This window comes from Propithecus coquereli, unplaced genomic scaffold (genome assembly GCF_000956105.1).
Source record: "Propithecus coquereli isolate 6110/MARCELLA unplaced genomic scaffold, Pcoq_1.0 Scaffold107, whole genome shotgun sequence".
Taxonomy (NCBI): domain Eukaryota; kingdom Metazoa; phylum Chordata; class Mammalia; order Primates; family Indriidae; genus Propithecus; species Propithecus coquereli.
The window spans coordinates 912,196-932,115 of record NW_012134636.1 but is presented as its reverse complement, the minus strand read 5'-3'; the positions used below and the strand labels follow the sequence as shown (position 1 = coordinate 932,115).

At 37.2% G+C, this 19,920-nt stretch overlaps 1 protein-coding gene across 1 annotated transcript in view; it reads left to right on the top strand.

The window, feature by feature from the left end:
* Window positions 1–19,920, top strand: part of RAD18 (RAD18 E3 ubiquitin protein ligase) — a 173,197-nt gene that overhangs the window by 58,040 nt on the left and 95,237 nt on the right. The window contains exons 9-10 of the mRNA XM_012646512.1: window positions 4,377–4,517; window positions 9,148–9,319. Of these exons, the coding sequence (XP_012501966.1) occupies window positions 4,377–4,517; window positions 9,148–9,319 (313 nt within the window). The remainder of the gene's footprint in view (window positions 1–4,376; window positions 4,518–9,147; window positions 9,320–19,920) is intronic.

Genomic DNA, 19,920 nt, shown 5'->3' with positions numbered 1-19,920 from the left:
GCTACAAATAAAGTTCTGATGTGTACCAAAGTACGATGAGTACTTGAGCCACAGCTCAAACAAGTGCTTCCTCAGGTACTCATCCTACAGTGCATATGTCAACGTAGCAAAAAAAGCCAACTTTTTAGTATAACTGTGACAGTAGATTTTACCTCATCTGCTAAGGAGCCCTGAGATGAGAACCCTCAGGGATCCTTAGCAGTCAGCCACTGCACTTGGAAATCTGCTGTTTGAGCGTGTAGAAGATGACCAGAGGAGGAGGAGCCAGCAAAATGAATGGCCATGAGATAGGAAAACTTGAGAAACGTGGCATCAGAAGATCTAGATAAAGAGAATGTGTCAAGAAAGGGGAAATCATGCCTTGTGTCAAATGTTGTGAAAGGTGGTGTAAAAGGAGAGAGAAGGAACCAGTGGATTTCACAGCTCATAGGCAGCAAACCTTGAGAAGAGGTTTAATTAGAGAGGAAGCTCAGAAGTGCTTAGAGTTGATTGAGACCAAATTGGAGGCGAGGAAGTGAGATCATTAAGGTAGGCAGCTCTTTGGGAGAAGTGTTACTGTGTCAAGGAGAGCAGAAAAATGAAGTTATAGCCAGAGGTGGGCATTGGGTCAAGGGAGAGTTTTGTTTATTTATTTATTTTTTTACGTTTGTTTTTTAAGTTGGGAAATACTTAACTCAGCGACTTTCAGACCTTTTCGATGCAACCCACAGTGACAAATACATTTTATATCACTACTAACTACACACACACATATTACTGAAACAAAAGTATCACAAAACATATTTACCTTTTTCATTTTTAATGCACTCTGGCACTTTCTGTTTTCTTTCTTTATTATTTCATTAAGAAAAATATGCCAGTCCGTGCTTATTGAGTTGTTTTCATAATCCACACTCTCCGTTTCAAAAACAACAGTCTGTCTTTGAGAGGCCTTCTCTGTAGAATCCAGAGAGTAAGTTAGGGGGCAGTCTTTAATTGCTGTAAGGACTGTTGTTTCATGGTAACAGCAAGGAAGATAGATCGTAAGTGCAGAGGCAAGATGTAATGGTGGTTGGAAGATGACAGTGTTCCTGTTAGAATGATTCTGTATTTTTCAAAGTAGCGTGAGGCCAGCTAAGAGGGGGCCATGACAAGAGTACTGAAGATTTGAATAAAGAAGAGAAAGGGTAAGATGGTCGTTTTGGAGAATAGTAAAGCAAACTTTACTAGAGAAATGTAGAGTTGTATAGCAGTGTCGAATGCCCATTTGAGGTTTATGATCATGAATTTAAAGGAGCTAGTTCAGAGCTAAATGAATAAGCCCTTAGTGAAAGTTAGCCATTACTGTTAACGGCAGAGTAAGTATCTTAGTGGCATCACTGTAGAGGGGCGTGAGTCTGTGCCACTCATGGGAGAGCCTGGTTTTGGTCTTGTGCACCACTGGGTTCAGGGACAGACCAGGAGACACTGGCTGTAGGAGCTGGTCTAAAGAAGAGAAGTTAAGGTGATCGGGAATGAAGGGCTTGACTTGGCACTAGAAAAGATTATATTTCAACTTGAAGAGGCAGAAAGTTTGGTATGATTCAAGTATTAAAAATCCTAAAGAATATGAGTTGGTTAAACATGTACTTAATCATCATCTCCCACAACTAACTGAGCCACTTAAGACTTTTAAGAGGTAAATTCAGGAAATGTATCCACTAGGACTGAGACTTTAAACTCTAGAGTACTCCTTGCCACATGGCAAATCTCCTAAAATTAGGTGAAGAGATAAGTGGGAACAATTTTACTAGTTATAATCTGTTGGCATCGTTCATTTTCTGAGCAGGAGTTATTGGACTTGTTTTGCCAAAGCCAGAGCAGTGACTGCCATTTACTTTCGGTTTCCAGCCTACCTGTAGAGTGAGTAGATTTTTAAAAGAAAAAGAAAATCCCTTTTAAATCTGGGATTTTATTACTTCATAAGATAAAAGTCATTAGGCCTCCTTAACTGTTAATGCAATTACTTTAGCAAGTTTCTTGACTAATTCTTAAATCCATAATATTTACGTGTACAGTGGCCTTAACGGGAAAATGGCCTAGACCTAGTCTAGCTAAATTTTGTAGATTCCATAGTACTGTGTTACCCTTGCCTAACAGAAACTATGTAATGATGGCGGTAGTGTTAGCCCATTGATTCTGGGGAGCTGAAGAAGTACAAGATATTTAATAATTATCCTCGACTGCACAGAGTGAAAGAAGACTTGAAAGAAACCGCCTACTTTGTGTCCTAGATAGGATTTTACTCGTTTCTAAAGAGCTCCATTTTTCCAGTAATCTTTATAGTCAGCTTATATATCTTTTGCTGAAATTTTAACTAGTCTCTTACTTGAAATTTACCAGACATTTTATGACCTAACACATTAGTTTCACTGTGAGTTTTCATAAATGTACCATACACATAAATATATTGGAATTAGGAGCATTCTTTCCCAAATGTCTTTGCTGTGCCTATCAATGTATAAATATAGAATCCAACTTCTCTCCTCTCTTTCTTGTTGTACTTCATAATTTAGTGCTCTCTCTTCCCATGTTAAAAGCTAATTTTCAAAAGCAAGTAAAATGTTATCATAGATATAAAATAGCCATGTTTTCTTATTAAGGATGTTTTAAAACTCACAATTAGGGGACTGATAAGATGTTAAAAGGTATTCAAAGGACAGTCTAGGCCAGGCTCGGTGGCTCACGCCTGTAATCCTAGCACTCTGGGAGGCCGAGGCGGGCGGATTGTTTGAGCTCAGGAGTTCGAAACCAGCCTGAGCAAGAGCGAGACCCCGTCTCTACCAAAAATAGAAAGAAATTAATCAGACAACTAAAAATATATAGAAAAAATTAGCCGGGCATGGTGGCGCATGCCTGTAGTCCCAGCTACTTGGGAGGCTGAGGCAGAAGGATCGCTTGAGCCCAGGAGTTTGAGGTTGCTGTGAGCTAGGCTGACGCCACGGCACTCACTCTAGCCCGGGCTAAAGAGTGAGACTCTGTCTCAAAAAAAAAACAACCAAAAAAAACCAAAGGACAATCCAAAGAAAAGTCACATTTATAGATGAGGAATATTGAAATGAATGTGCAAATGGAGGAAAACTGGCTTCTTCCATAGTGGGAGAGGGAAGTCAGTTAAACCTCACCAGACAGGATTTTGCATATGTATAGACAAGAATTAGTTTCCATTGCTCTCAGTTTTCTATTGTACAACTCACAGAGTTGTACCATAGCTCAAAGGCAGCAAATAGCCAGAATCCTGGAAGGGCAGCTTTAGATAATGCCATAGTTTTCAATTAAAGCACACATTTTCCCCTTTACCCAGTGTATTCCCTGTACCTTAGTATTGTGCTACAAGGAAAATGGAAGAAACCGAATGATAAAATGTATATTGTTGGTTTTTGTATGAAAACAGTCTCAAATTTTTGTTTTAATTAATTGCTGTATGATTCTTTCTAAAAATTTTACAGGATTTATGACATTATCTTGAACCATGACTTACATATTTAAGATTGCTAGATAAGTAAACTGCAACCTCAGCTATCTGAACCATGGTTCACAATCACAAATAGATGCCCTAAAGTCTATGTGCTGTTGATGACTGGCTACTCTTTATTGAGTAAATTGGTGTACGTTAATAATAATGACCTTGAGGCCAGGGTTAATTAAATTATATTCAAAGGCATGAAGGTAGTAGTAAATAAAGATTGATGTATTATAATATCCTAAGATAATGCGGAATTGGCTGGGGGGGTTCTTAGAATGTTAAAATAAAGGAGTTCTGTTGGGAAACAGGAAGGAAATGTAAAGAAAAAAGGGTGAATTGGAATGGATATCTTTTGTTATTATGACTCAAATTTCCTAGACGCTTCTATTTTTTATATTCAATGAGTACTCCGTATCCTAGTACTCTTGTGTATCTTGGAAGTTAGAATGGTATTTTTGGATATATTTAAGAAAGTGGCATCTTTCATGCTCTATCAAAAGCTTCTCTAGAGTATGAGGTTTGGGAAGAAACATAGAATAGCAAACAAGGAATATCATGTTTCCATGATTGTATTTGAGGAAGGGAGAAGTTAAAAAGGAGACACTTCCATGTCCTAGTGCTTTGTATTCTTATGCTTGGCAGCTTTTAAATTTATTGCAAGTAATTCCTAAGGATGCTTTTTTTTTTTTTTTTTGAGGCAGAATCTCACTCTGTTGTCCCAGCTAGAGTGTAGAGTGTAGTGGCATCATAGCTCACTGCAACCTCAAACTCCTGGGCTCAAGTGATCCTCCTGCCTCTGGATGCTTGTACATCTCTTGATATTCAGTTTGTCAGTTGTAGATGGTTAACCTTCATAGTCCTAGCTTTACCGAAAAGATCTTTTGAATTTCAGGTAAAAAACATCAGAATGAATTTCAGCTTCTGGTGGATCAGGCCAAAAAAGGATATAAGAAAACTGTCAGAATGTCACAAAACCCAGTAATAACAAAACAAGAAGATGAATCTACAGAAAAGCTATTATCTCTATGCACGGGTAAGAGACTTTAATTAAAAATAAAAATAATGTTGAATTTCATTAATTACTTTTAATATAAAAAGAAATTAAAACCAAAGGAATTTACTTTGGAGTTATTAGTTCTTTGAAATAGGAAAAAGTATTTTTAGATAAACTTCATAGCAGTTGTTGAATATAAACTAGGTTTATCATTGTGGGAAAAATGATTGCAAGAATGTCCTGAAGAAACCATCTCCTTTGTGTGATCTTCCTTTCAGTTAATGATAAATCATAAATTTCCTAGTTATTTAAGCTTGAGGATTTTCTGGGTGTAGAATTTATTGCTGGAGATCCCAAAATATCCTATGAAGAGAATCAGTTATTTTTTTTATAGAACACAGGTGTTTACTTTGGATGAAATGTTCTGTTAAACAATCTAAAGCTAATACACCTGGTAGGCTAATGCATGGCACATTTCTTAATTCTGATCCATTTTAAAATTCAAGATTAATATTCTATTTCTGTTGCCAGGGCTTTGGGTCAGTGAACAAAACAGAATCATAATGGGGGAAAGTGCACAGGGAAACTTCTTATTACTTTTTCTTTATTCTAGTAAAATATGCGTAAGAATATTTATCTTTTTAACCACTAATAGATGTATAAGTCTATTGGCATTAAATGACTATGACATTCAAAATACTATGTAACCATCACCACTATCTACACCTAGAAGCTTTTCATTATTCCCAGCACACACTCTGTACTTACTAATAATAACTCTCCCTTCCCCTCTCCCTCACAGCCCTGGTAATCTCTATTCTACTTTCTGTGTCTATGAATTTGCTATTTTAGGTACCTCACGTAAGTGAAATTATACAATATCTGCCTTTTTGTATTGGCTTATTTCTCTAAACATAATGTTTTCAGGGTCCATCAATGTTGTAGCACATATTAAAATTTCATTTCTTTTTATAATTGCATAATAATCCATAGTATATATACACACCATATTTTGTTTATCCATTTATCTGTTATGTATTAATTCTGCCTTTTGGTTATTGTGAATAATGCTGCTCTGAACACTGGTGTTCAAATGTCTTTAAGTTCCTGCTTTTAATTCTTTTGGATATATACCTAGGAATAGAATTTCTGGGTCATATGGCATTTCTATGTTTAACCTTTTGAGAAACCACGGAACTGTTTTCCATAGTGGGTGCATTGTTTTACATTCCCTCCAGCAATACATGAGGAATCCAGTTTCTCCACATCCTTGCCAACACTTGTTATTTTCTGTTTTTTTTTTTAATCGTAGCCATCTTAGTAGGTATGAAGAGGTATGTCATTGTGGTTTTGATTTGCATTTTCCTAATGACTAATGATGTTGAGCATCTTCTCGTGTGCTTATTGGCCATTTATTTTTCTTCTTTGGAAAAATTTGTATTTGAGTCCTTTGTTCATTTTTTTTTTTTTTTTTTTTCTTTTTCTTTTCTTTTTTCTGAGACATGGTCTCATTCTGCTGCCCAGGCTAGAGTACAGTTGTGTCATCATAGCTCACAGCAGCCTCAAACTCTGGGGTTCAAGCAATCCTGCTTCAGCCTCCCAAGCAGTTGGGACTACAGACAGTCATGCATGACTACACCTGGCTAATTTTTCTCCTTTTTTTGTGTGTGTGTAAGACAGGGTCTCGCTATGTTGCTCATGCTGGTTTCAAACTCCTGGGCTCAAGTAATCTTCCTGCCTCAGCCTCCCAAAGTGCTGGGATTACAGACATGAGCACTGCATCTTATTTGCCCATTTTTAAATTGGGTTCTTTTGGGTTTTTTTTGTTTTTTTATTTCAGCATATTATGGGGGTACAGATGTTTAGGTGGGGGTTTTTTATTGTTGTGTTTTAAGAGTTCTTTATATATTCTTACTATACATGTGACTTGAAAATATTTATGAATATTCTCTATGTTGTCTTTTTGCTTTCTTGATTTTTTCATGCACAAAAGTGCCTAATTTTCATGAAGTCCAGTTTATTTTTTTTCTTTTTTGGTCTGTACTTTTCATGTTATATCCATGAAGTCATTGCCAAATCCAATGATAAAGATTTCTTCTAAGAATTTTATGGTTTTATCTCTTATGTTTAGGTCTTTGATCCATTTTATGTTAATTTTTGTATATGATGTAACGTAAAGGTTCAACTTCAATATTTTGCATGTGGACATCCAGTTTTCTTAGCACCATTGAATGCTCTTGGTAGTCCTGTCAGAAATCAATTGACCATGTATGTAAAGGTTTATTTCTGTACTCTCCATTTTATTCCATTGGTCTGTATATCTGTCCTTGTGCCAATACCATACTGTTTTAATTACTGTATCTTTATAGTAAATTTTGAAATTGAGGACCATGAGTCCTCTAACTTTATTCTTTTTCAAAATTATTTTGGCTATTTGGTGTTCCTTGAGATTTTTGAGGATGGATTTTTCTATTTCTACAAAAATTGTTGTTGGAATTTTGAAAGGGATTACATTGAATCTGTAGGTTGCTTTGGGTACTATTGACATCTTAACAGTATTAAGTCTTCTAATTCATGAACATGGGATGTCTTTTCATTTATTTATGTCTTCTTTAATTTCTTTTAGAAATTTTATAGTTTTCAGCATACAAGTCTTTTACGTCCTTGGTTAGATTTATTCCTAAGTATTTTATTCTTTTAGGTACTATGACATTCCTTATTTTTGTCCTCAATTCTATTAGTGCCATTTAGTACGTTGCTTGCTGCCTACCTCAGTACACACCTGATGTTCTTTGAACAACTTGAATTTGTTCATGCAGTTGTTAAAGAATATTCCTAGAAATGAATTTAGTGCTTGAAAAAAATCTTAATATCTATAAATATTGTGTTCTCTGGGGTTCAAAGGTGACTGCTGCTGTTATATTGCTGTGCATGAGTGAGCATATCTGGGAGGGGTAGGGAGTGTGAGAGAGAGGAAGACAGACACAGACTGACTGAAAAGATGGATTTTGTATAGCATCATACAGCCGGGGTAATTATTGCTCTTTAGAATAAGCATTGAAGTAGTCATACAGTGAACAAGATGCATATTCTGTCTTTGTTGCATGTTTTTGGGGAGGTCTGACATCTTAGCCTCACACTTGGTGCTCTATTTGAGGGTCTGCATTCTGAGATCTAAGGGCAGGTAGGAAGGATAACTGACTTTCAGTGCCCACAGTTTGTTGAATGATGTTTGTCTCCAAGAGGGAAGCTTATGTAAGAGGGGAAGAAGAAAGAAGAATATAAATAATGTGCAAAAATAAAGGATTGTTTTAAGTTGAATTCCTGTTCCCTGGTTTGCTGCTTGATTGCATGTTCCTGGCCAGTTGAGTGATACAGTTGCTGGTGCACTGAGTTCACTGGGTGATTGGTTCCTCTTAGTGTGATCCTGGTGTCTGTTTATGGAGAGATCCTAGAGATTCTGGATGGTCGTCTTGGTTAGCTGCTTTTTTCCCTTTCCCAGGTAAACAGAAGGTGCAGTTCTGTTTTGGTAATGATGGCATATTGATGGCCAGATGACATTAGGAACGTATTTTTAGAAATTATACTCTTGAGATATATACTTTTATTCTAGTATAACAAAATCTTAGAACTATTTCTGGGAAAATCGTGACTGTGTAAACTTGGAAAGGTTTTTTGAAGAATTTGTCCTATTCTTTTTCCATAAATTTTCTCTGCGTAACAAAACCTTGACAATTCTTTTTAGTGCACTTTGTTGTTAAAGGCCACTTGCTTCTATAAGCATACTCGATGAGTGATGCGTAAAAGCTAAGTTTCTCTGTGAGGAAACACATGAAAGGAGCCTACACTATTGGCACGTATGTCTTGTATAACTCAGCGCCTGAAACTTAAAGACAGCACAGATGGAAATCCCAGCAGAATCCTGAAACACGTTATGACAGCCAGAGTCCTAAAGAATCTTTAGGCACTAAAGAATCTTTCACAGATATTATTTGTCCTCATTCATATTTGGCCATACTTATATGTCATGTTCTTGTAAACACTTTGACTTCATCCCTCCAGTTTCTTTGGGCCTTTATCTGCAATAAGAGACCTGAAAAACTGAGAATATGACAAACGATGCATAGAAATATGATGCATATTAGGTCAAATGGAAATACTCATTTTGTCTGATTAGTTTTCCTTTTTCATAGTGAAAAATTAGATTCTATTTAACAGATTTAGAGAAATGTCCAGACAGATACACTATCTTGTTAGTGACAAATATTGTGCTTTTCTTATTAGTTGAATCTTTAGTCTTTTTATCTTATACTTATGTTTGTCAGTGTTCTCTTATCAATGAAATATGCAAGGATTCTTTAGTAATCTGTAAATAGATGCATCATTAGACTTACAAGGTTCTTACTACTCCTGGTTCTAAAAGAAATTTTATTTTTAAATTAATCTTGGAAAAACATGGGCTGGGCAATATAATTAGCACCATTGTAATGTTGATTCTTGTTCTCTGGCTGTCACTGGAGTTTTGGAATCAATGTTACATACATTTCTATTTTACTAAGTGCAAATAGCAATTTTTAATGTTGCGGAAATAATAGGCATACAGAGGTTGTAGATTTTAAGGTACTCTTAAATTTTTCTTTTCTTTTTTTAATTTCTTTTTCCTATTTAGGAAAGGAAGATAATAAAATGAAGTTCTCAGATATGACCTCAGTAACAGACTACTTCCCTAAGTCACAGCTGTGTTCCTCAGGAAAATTGGAGTCTGATAGACCAGATGATTCTTCTAGTTCTACTGATATCCAAGAAGTGCCTTCTTCACCAGAATCAGATTCATGCAATAGGTAAGAAACATGTCATAGTAAATTATCTTAAATATCTATTTCCTATGCACACATAGATAGATAGGCAGAAATAATTAGAAAATAACTTTGAGGCGTAGTGCAGTTTGTCAGTCTTCTTCCATTACAACCCTCCTTAACTGCTGTGTAATCTTCACAGTGATAGCAAGGCAGCATTCAGGAGGGTAGTGCAGCAAACATACAGTGACTTTGTTTTCCACTCTATTGCCTTTATATATATTTTTTTTTCTAGAATTGGACAAGGAAGCATGATAGGCAGTGAAATTTTGTCAAGACAATGAATGAGGGAATTAAAGACAACTATATTGGAAAACAAAGATAATCAGAAACACATGGTACATGGGAGAGTAAAGCAAAAAAATTTAATTGAGTAAATAGGGGAAGCTTTAAAAACCAGAGCTTTGATAGTGATTCATCTTGAAAGATATTTTTCAAAAGGTGTTCATTTTATTTGTGTATGTATACACACACAGACATACACACCATTTTATATTCTGGTGTTTCACTTATAAATGTTATATTTCTACCTCATGTTTATAACTGTTATTTTTAATGGGTGCAATATTCTCTTATGTTTGTATATCGTAATTGACCAGATTCTTTAGTTTTTGTTAGATCGCTACATTTTCCCGGTGTTTTATTTATGTACCATTGTTGTAAAGCTCTTCCTTTTGCTTCTATTAAGTTATTTTTTTTTATCTTTATCATCATTTTGACCCAGATAGGTGGTCGTGTTGCCACTTTCTGAATGAATTATAACAATTTAAAATACTATCAGCAGTATATGTGAATGTGTCTTGGGAATTACTTAATCTTTAATATTAGTTCATTTAAAAATTGTTAGCAATGCTCTTAGAATGATAGATTATGTCTAATCTGTAGAATCAAATTAAGAAGGAATTTTTTCATAAGAAGAATATCCCCAAAGACCCTTTGCTTTCGTAGGAATGCTGGGAAACAATTTCAAATTACTCAGAATCAAGTATTAGGAAGGGGAAATCTTCCCACCTTATCCCAAAGGTTTTCAAGGTCAAAAAAGGTCCCTAGTTGACTGAGGGAAAAACACTTAGTAACCCAAGTTGTTATTCTAGATCAGGCCCTTCCTGTGTGTTCAGTGGGCAGTATTTCTTTGTAAGCACAAATCTTCTAGGAATACAGGTTGAAAATGGACAAAAATCAGAGTCAGAGGGAATAACAGTTAGGTTTTAACCTTAGTCACTGGATGCCTGAATGTTTCGGAATGCCAGAGTGAATTGGGACATTTTGTGAGCTTGGAGTGGGAGGGGAAGAAACTGAAAGGGGAAACACATGGCAGTCAGATGTGTGTTTACCCGGTGGTGGGAGTGTGGGAAATAGGGTGACTTTGATGGAGTCCTGGCCTCATTCAGACTTACTCGCATCACTGACCTATGAGAGGACTGTTAAAAAGGAAAATGCCATTGCTTCAGTAACTCATCACTCAGTGAAAGAGTAGAAAAGTGCCTTGACACTTATCCCCAGTCACACATTGTTCCTGCTGCCACTTCATTAGGGGAGTGGCCCCTTCTCATTATTTCCTTTCTGCTGACCAAGATCCTGGGTAATATTATCAGACAGTTTCTTTGTCCATCCTTAATGCTTTCCTTTTGGTAAGGTCATATAGGGTTATTCTCACGCAATATTTGAGATGAAACTTTTGTTAGGAACTCAAAATAAGCATAGTGATGCTAGATTACCCTTTATACTCTGTTCATAACAGGGCTTGACATTATGCTTTTGCACTCATCCACTCAGCAAGCATGTATTGTGTGCCAGGCACTATTCTAGATGCGGCAGTTTAGCAGGGATCAAACCATTAAAGAATTTTAAAAGAATTTAAGCTCTTGGGCTGGGTGTGGTGGCTCACGCCTATAATCCCAGCTTTGGGATGCTAAGGCAGGAGGATCACTTGAGGCCAGGAGTTTGAGGCCAGGAGTTCGAGACCAGCCTGGGCAGCATAACAAGAACCTGTCTCTACACAAAATTTTTAAATATTGGCTGGGCATGATGGTATGCACCTATAGTTCTAGGTACTTGGGATGCTAAGGCAGGAGGATTGCTTCAGCCCAGGAGTTCAAGGTTGCCGTGAGCTGCAGCTATACCACTGCACTCTAGCCTGGACAACAGAGCGAGACTCTGTCTCAAAAAAATATACATATATTAAGCTCTTATACTCTTTCACATTACAATTAGTTATATATGTGTATATGTCTGTGCACACACAAACACAAACATGCACACACTTATGACTCAGTGAAATTACCTAAAAATTACAAATTTTTAACAGCTTTATTGAGATAACAGTTCACACATCACACAGTTCACCCATTTAAGAGTATAATTCAATGGTTTTTAATATATTCACAGAGTTGAACAACCATGACCACAATTTTAGAACATTTTTATCACCCCAAAAAGACACCCTGTGCCCATTAGCTGTCCCTATTTCCCCCCAAACCTCTTGCCCCAAGCCCTAGACAACCACTAATCTACTTTCTGTCTCTATAGGTTTGCCTATTCTAAACATTTTATATAAATGAAATCATACAGTATGTGATTTTTTGTGACTGGCTTCTTTCACTTAGTGTAGTTCATCCATGTTGTGTCATGTTTCAGTACTATATTTCTTTTTACTGTCAAATAATATTCCATTGTATGGATATATGTTTTATTTACTCCTTTATTAGTTGATGGACATTTGAGTTGTTTCTAATCGCAATTTTAACAAGAAAAAATTGAGTTTGCTTGCACTCTTTGGAAGCTTAGCTTCAGTGATGGTATGTAAGGTTTTATTGGGCTTGGCTTGAGAAAGTGGGCAGTGTCTTCTCCTAGTACTCATGACTGAAATATGAATAGGAAGTGTTATACACATTGTAAATATTAAATATGTTAATCTTTAAATTTTTAATTTTGTCTGGGTTCTTTTTTTATGTCCCCTTTTTATTTGTTCTATTTTGTCAGTCTAAGATCTTTAAGTTTAAAAAGGTAGAGTCTGTTCCTTGTTTAAGACCTAGAAACTAAGGCTAATGGGAAAGTGGGAAAGAAGTGAGCCTTTAATAGTGGTATTGGTTTGATATCAGGACAGACCACTTGGCAACTGATTCAAGAGTAGATTGTTGAAGAGTAAGTGTGCAGTAGGAAGCAGCTCTGGTATAGCTGGAAAAGTTTTGAGTTTAGTAGCTTTGGGGTTAAGTTCTGCTGGGTGATTTTGGATTCAGTCTTTTGAAATGTTTCCATATATCTTTGAAAAGCACATAAAAATATCTTACGTCTAAGATCTGTTTGGAAGATGAAATGAGATGGTAGATATGAGAATATTTGATAAATATATGGTTATTATACCTTCATAAAACAAATCAATTCAGTTTTCTTCAGTAATACTGGAAAATTCAGGAATTTATGGCTAGACTTTTAGAAGTGGTTTAACAGCCCTAATTATATTGATTTTAAGACATACATTTTCTGTTTTATATTTTAATATCAAAATTGTGGTGTGTCGTATAGTCAGCAGTATCTTTCAATTGCTGACAGTATGTTGTATTCATGACGTACTTGCCAGTGGGTGTGCATCCCGGCTCTTCATAGGGTCCTCACTTCCGTTGGGTTACATGGATTATTTGTTGGAATTACATTAGTTGGTCATTTATTAATAATAATGTTGTCAATGAGATAATGAAACAAAAAATTTATTTTGTATGAAGAAAAGCACAGAAACAGAGCAGCAGGGTATAAATTTCAAGTTAGTCAGATAGCGTTCATCATTGAATGAATGACCACAATTCTGTATTTTCTTGAAAAGCAATCAAGTACCTTATAGGACCTAGGAAAGAAAAATACCCACACATAACGTGTTGCATTTTATGAATGAGCTGTGTGCAAAGGATTACCTATTTCTTACATGACTGACTGAAAGCAGGAGAAATGGCCAAATCCCTTGGAATAGATGGAAGAAATTTCAAAGCAATAACAATCAGCGTAACTGATTTACGTGTTGCAAAGAACTAATGCTAAGGTATTATGTGTCAGTTTTTCAGACACTTCTTGCTGTCTTTGAACAGAAACTGCTTATCTTTCAGCACATGCAATGTGATTGAGGAAAGAAAGCAAAGTATGAGTTCAGTTTGCGGAATGGATGTCTGTGCCTTAGATGAAATTCCTGGAAACAGCAAGTATGGTGCATTTGATAAGTGCTGTACCTCTGGTGGTCTTAGTGTGCAGAGGATGAGTTTGTGTGAAAAAACTAAGATAGCATGCTGAGTCAAAACATGATGAAAAGGAGTTGGGCTCTGAATATAAAGCCGTTTCAGGAGTACTTTAACCAGTTTATTTCAGTTATTTTTTATATATGCACAACAATGGTATAAGATAAAAACCTATGTCTACATAAACTTTAAAGAACTCTCTGGATGTGTATAAATTAAAAATTCTAAGTGAAAAGGAAGTTATAGCTAAATTGACTTCAATTTCTTCTCAGTGGCAGATAAAATAATGCTTCATCTTGCCATCAGTGTTGTCTTAGATTTTTGAAATGTAGTGTCTGAATATGAATAAGGTCCCTGACGCACTTCAAATAATTTGTATCATCTAACTGGAAACTCATAAAGTGACTTGTAATACTGGTTGGTGGTAGCCTGGCAGAAGGCTGTCGCAAAATATGATGATTCGTTGGTTAGTAACAGTTATAATATTTAATGACTTCAAAACTTAAATAGTCAAGAGAGATGACCCCTTGATTAGGGTAATTAACACCGTAGAACTTAGGAAAAGGTTTAAAGTGAGAAAGGCCCAGTCAAGGCCAAATTCCTTTAGTAGAATCATAGTATATCTGAGATAGGTGGTCTTTATTTGTCTGGTCCAATTTGTATTTTCCATAATACTCAGGTATCAGAGGGAAAGGAGATGGGGCACTATACTTAGTGCCTTTGTTGAGACCTTTTTCAACCTTAAAATTCTATAATCCTGTTATTTTTGACAAGTGTAATAGTTGGTAAGTTTTCTGTGTGTTCTTTTACTTGTCCATTGCAGATCATAAACCAACCTTCTAGAATTATGTTCTTTACATATTTAAGTGTTTCTATCTTTATCCCTTTCATTTTTTATAAAAGTCCTCTATTTTTCCTTTTATGATTGTTTGGTTGTTTTCATTGGAAAGGTGTAAATTTTCAAAAGTACTTTTTAAAGTAGATGTTACACTTGTTGTGAAAAATGGAAAATTTAGATATAAAGAATAAAATTCCGTAATTTTATCAGCCAGAAATACTTAGTGTTAACACCTTCATAAATACATCCTTCCAGAAATAGAGATATGATGGGTAGGTAGATGAATACTTTTTAAAAAGGAGGATCATACTATTTTATCATTTTTTTATAGTTCTCTTTATAAGAGAAGAGTCGTGCTGTTTTGGGTCTAATGTGAGTGCCAATGTATTATGAATTCTTTTTTAATTCATGCAGTCATACTGTAATACAGAATATAGATCTTACTATTATGTTGTTGAATAAAGATGGTGGTTTTCATTGTATTAGAGCAATATCCAAACTTACACAATATAGCAAGCTGACAACTAAGAATCATCTTATTTTAAGATCCAAAAGGTATAACCAATCCAAATAATTACTGTGATGAAATGGTTTTGTTGCTAACTTGATTCTTAATTCTTAAGTACTTCTTTAGAATTTGAATTATTAATGTTATATTGATCTTCTCTTGTCAGCCTGAATATGGATAAACAAATTGATAAGAATTTTAGATTTTTATGCAACTTTTTGCTAAATGGTTTCTGGGAGTTCAAGAGACTTGTCCAAATTTCTGTAAATTAACTTATTATTTTTCTTAATCAAGAGGAAAGAGCTTTTGTTCTCCAAGTTTTGGCAAGCAGAGGATACTGCATTTTTATTGAGGGCTAAATTAGAAGAAAAGATGCAGTTGATTATGACCCTGAAGCGGAAGCATTATCTTCATGCAGGGATGAGTAGTAGTCATGCTTTTTCTTGGAAGAACCTTTAGATAATTATTCTTAAAAAATATTTGTGCATTTTAGTTCAAGGTAAAAAAAATTAAAAAGAGACAATGTCTTTTGGTATAACTGGAGAAATTTGAATAAGGTCTCTAGATAATATTGTAGCAATATTCATATTTCCTGATTTTAATAATTGTATCATGGTCATGTAAGTAAATGTACTTGTTCCTAACAAATTCACATTGAAGGGTTAAAGAAGCATGATGGCTTCAACTTACTGTGAATGGTTAAAGAAACAGTGTATATTACATATGTTATAACACATACAGAGAAAGAGTGATAAAGCAAATGTGGCAAAACGTCAACAGTTAGAAAATCTGGGTGAAGGGTATAAGGGTTATATTTTGTAGATTTGAAATCATTAAAATTTCTAAGAAAAGTCATGTTCATCATCAATCAAAGAAGTTTATTTACACTCTAAGGAAGAGAAATAGCTGACTTTTTGCATCTAGGAGATTTTCTAATGGGAAAGATTTATACTTACAATTTATTGACCAAAAAATTCAGTAGCCAGGGGTCTATATGGGATGCTTAGTATGGCTTTCATTTACTTTGGGCAGCCTATTCAGACCAACCCAACATGGTTATTTCTGCTTTCGTGTGTTAGAGAACATGGGCTGGTTAAGTGGGGACTGTGATTTTCATACTCATAAAGAACAGCTAATTTTACTACTTTGTGACGAGTTTGTAGCGCGAACCTAGGTGAGCCTTCCTGCAGATGCCAAAGGATGATCATAAAAGAACCTGAATCAGTTAAGGTATGAATGAATACATTTTAACTTTTCACAGTTCCTGGCAAAAACAATCACCTCTTCTCTGATACTACATTAATGGCAGCGTCTTTGTGTAGGAAATCCTATACAGACGAAGGCACAGAACACCAGGACTTTGACAAAAAGGCCAGTTAACTATTGGCCATGTGTTTGATAAATTCTGCTACAACTTTTCTTCACTTTTCAGTCATGTTTGAAAGAGCTATCCAGAATTCTTAAGAGCTAAAGAGAAAACCAAAAACAAAACATGTGCACAAATTTTGATTACTATTCTTTGGAAAATGTAAGGAGTAGTTAAATTTCAGCCTTTCCTAAGTTCTGAGTGAATTGGAAAATGATAGAGGTAATCTTAAGGGAAAAAGTGCCTTTGTGACATTCATCTAAGGCAGCAGTCCCCAACCTTTTTGCCACCAGGGACGGGTTTCATGGAACACAGTTTTTCCATTGTGGGCGAGGCGGAGCTCAGGTGGTGATGTGAGCAGTGGGGAGCAGCTGTAAATACAGATGAAGCTTCGCTGGCTCACCGCGCCACCCACCTCCTACTATGTGGCCTCCTGGTTCCTAAATTTCGTGTAAGATAGTTTTTCCACGAAAGGGGGGTGGGCGGAGCTCTGCAGCCCGGTCCTGGGGCGGGTGGGGATGGCAGATCTAAGGAATGTCAAATGCTAGTACTGTCAGCCTGTGATAAGACCAGGCTGAGTTTGTTGCTTAGTGAAGGGCAGGGGAAACACTGCTTCTATCATCAGAGTAGTCTCTCATAGCCAGAAGGGCAAAGTTGGGATGTGTATTGAGATTTTTGAAGTTCGATTTTAGGCAGGCCTTTCATTGCAGGTCGTGGTTAGCATTGGGAAACTTAATAATTCAGGATTGGCGAATACAGCAAAATGAAGATCTTGAGGTGAGGGATTCAAAGAGTCCTGGGGGTGTGTCCTTTGATGCTCTGTATTGAAAAGCTGATGGGTCTTTCAGGAAGTTTTTGGACTCAAACAATAAAGTTATTCACAATTTTTATCTTTCTAGGCAAGGGTTTTCTGGAATAATAAAATGCTATTGATAAAGACGGTAGAATACTAAAGTCTTCTTAATGTGGGCAGTAAGGTATGTGGTTTCTACAGATGTTATTTGGGTGCTAGTAGTGTCATATATGTTATATAATTTAGTTCACAAGCAAAGCCATTTTAGAAATATGGAAATGAAAGGTCAAAGAAGTCAGATAACTTGCTTAGGGTTGTACAAGCAGTATGTGGCAGTTACAGGATTTGAACCGAGGTCTCATTGACCCCAGTGTTAGGTCCAGAGCCCAGAGGGAGAGACACGAAGCCTTATGTGTAGCAAAATGCTGTTTATTTTGAACATCTGGGTGCAGATGGGTGGAGGCTGAAAAAGGCATCCATGAGAGAAAAGGGGAAAGCCTTGGGTTTTATAGTGGGTTCTTCTGGGAAGAGTGAACAAATACTTTTCAAACAACCGGAAACAACCTCTTGCATTGCGATCCTTTATCTCCCTAGGGAACAACAGGAGGGATAAGCAGAAAGTAGTCTTTATTAGGAGGGATGAAGAAAGTCATTCCCTTATCTCCTTAGGGTCTGGCAAAGCCTACATGCCTAGGAAGGGGAGAGGAGGCTAGGTTTTATAGGAGGTCTGGATGGAAGTGTGGGGAGGGTGAATTCTTCAAGCCTAACACCCAGAACTCATACTCTCCTGACTGAGGTACTCCTGTGGGCAAGCAGCCTTGCTTTTCGCATTCTCAAGAGTAGAAATGTGCAGTTATTGAAATGGTTAAGTTTCTGAGAAGCAGGCCTGGAGACAAGATTTGAGTGGAAGCAGCTATCTGGAAGATGAAGGGAACAAACACCATAGTGAAGTGGAAGATTGGAAAATTCCACTAAAATGGAATTCTTAGAAATTCCACTACCGGGCTTTCTCCCTTGCGATCCTTAACTGGGCCTCCTCCTGCCCTGTGACCTTCCCCTGCCGGCACATGCTGCCCCCATAAATCACCTGTAGCAATTAGCGTGCCAGGCTGTAAAGTAGCTTAGGACTCTGTCTCACTAAAGTTAACCCTGTTGTAGCTGTGCCCCTCCTCCTTAAGCAGAGTGTATAAAAGACTGCAATACTCTTTGTCTGGTGCTCAGAATTTGGGGAGAGCAAATTCCCCTCTGGGCCAAATTGCCGGCCAGTGTAAAGTATAAAACCTGTTTTGCCAAAATCTCTTGAGTGTGTCTCTCAGTCTATTCCCGGTCAGCCCTGCCGTAACAATAGAAGTGAGATAGGAAAGGAAAGACAGCATTTAAGGGGGCATGTTTTCAAACCAGATGCCACTGTGTGCAACTAAAGTTTAATAATGCTGCAGAAACTGGGAGCTGGTTTAAAACACTCACCTGAGTTATCCTACCCGAGGGGCAAGGGGACGTCTGTCGGTCACGTAACCAACTGGCCGCATGAACAATTTTCAGTGGCCCCTATGTGATTTTTGTTTGTTTGTTTTTGTTTTCTGGATTTTAATGCAACAGGATCTCGCTCTGTCGACCAGGCTGGAGTGCAGAGGCGTCGTCATAGCTCACTGCAACCTCAAACTCCTGGATTCAAGCAATCCTCCTCCCTCAGCCTCCTAAATAGCTGGGACTACAGGCATGCACCACCACGCACAGCTAATTTTTCTATTTTTTTCTGGAGATGGGGTCTCACTTTTGCTCAGGCTAATTTCGAACTCCTGCCCTCAAGCAATCCTCCCAAAGTGCTGGGATTATAGGCGTGAGCCACCAGTGTCCGGCACCCTACGTATATATATATGTATATATTTTTAAGACTACTCAAGTGCAGTAGCGAGAAGGGGGTAAAGTAGTAGAACAAGTAGTTCAACCTATAACTGACTGTGGACAATCAAGTGAGATAACTCACTACCTTCGGACCCACCGCCTTATATGTTTTTTATAATCCTCTCCCTTAACTAACTACTTAACCTTTTGAGTTGTTTCCCAGAAATGGTGGATTTTCTGCAAGACAAAGGAGTTGAGTTTCTGAGGTCCCAGGCAGGATACGTGATGCCCAGACTCACCATCCCCCTTGACCTGCCCCAAGGCACAAGGCCCATCCTTAAAAAGCCCATGATCTCTGTTAGTCAGGGAGACAGATCTGAGGTAGCTTTTACTATTCTCCAATAAAAGATCTTTAGTATTAAAAAATTCCTTTCTTCCTTGGCAGTCCTCGTTGTCTCAATAATTGGGTATTTGTGTGACAAGCAACTGTACCTAGGCTGAAACCCCTTGCAGTTTCAAGTACACTCATTTCTTGGGCCTGTTCCCTGGTGCTTTAAGCCTTCCATGCTCGTGACACAACAGGCCCTAGCTGTGAGGGATTACCCTCAGGCAAAGGCATTGACAGTTGGAAGTCAAGCCTGGTACAAGGGGACGAGGGGATAGGGCACAAGGGGACGAGAGCACCAGTGGGATCTGCCACAGCAGTGGTTCCAACTGAAAATGGGAAAATGGTTGGGTTTTACTTGTGCTTTGTGAGTGTGAATGGGGCACTATAGGCTGTAACCTGTAACTGTAGCCCAAGAGAATGTAGGAATATATGTGGACTTTCTAGAACTCATTGCAGCTGTGTGCACCTATCTGCTAAGCACACTTGCCCTTTGCTGCTAGGAAGGGAAGAGATAAAGATGTCTGGGGGCTATTGAAGAAGTGATAGACAAACCAATGTCTGGAAAGTTCTAGAGCCAAATGGCTCCACAAACTGAAGGGAGAGGCTGGTGCAATGGCTCAGGCCT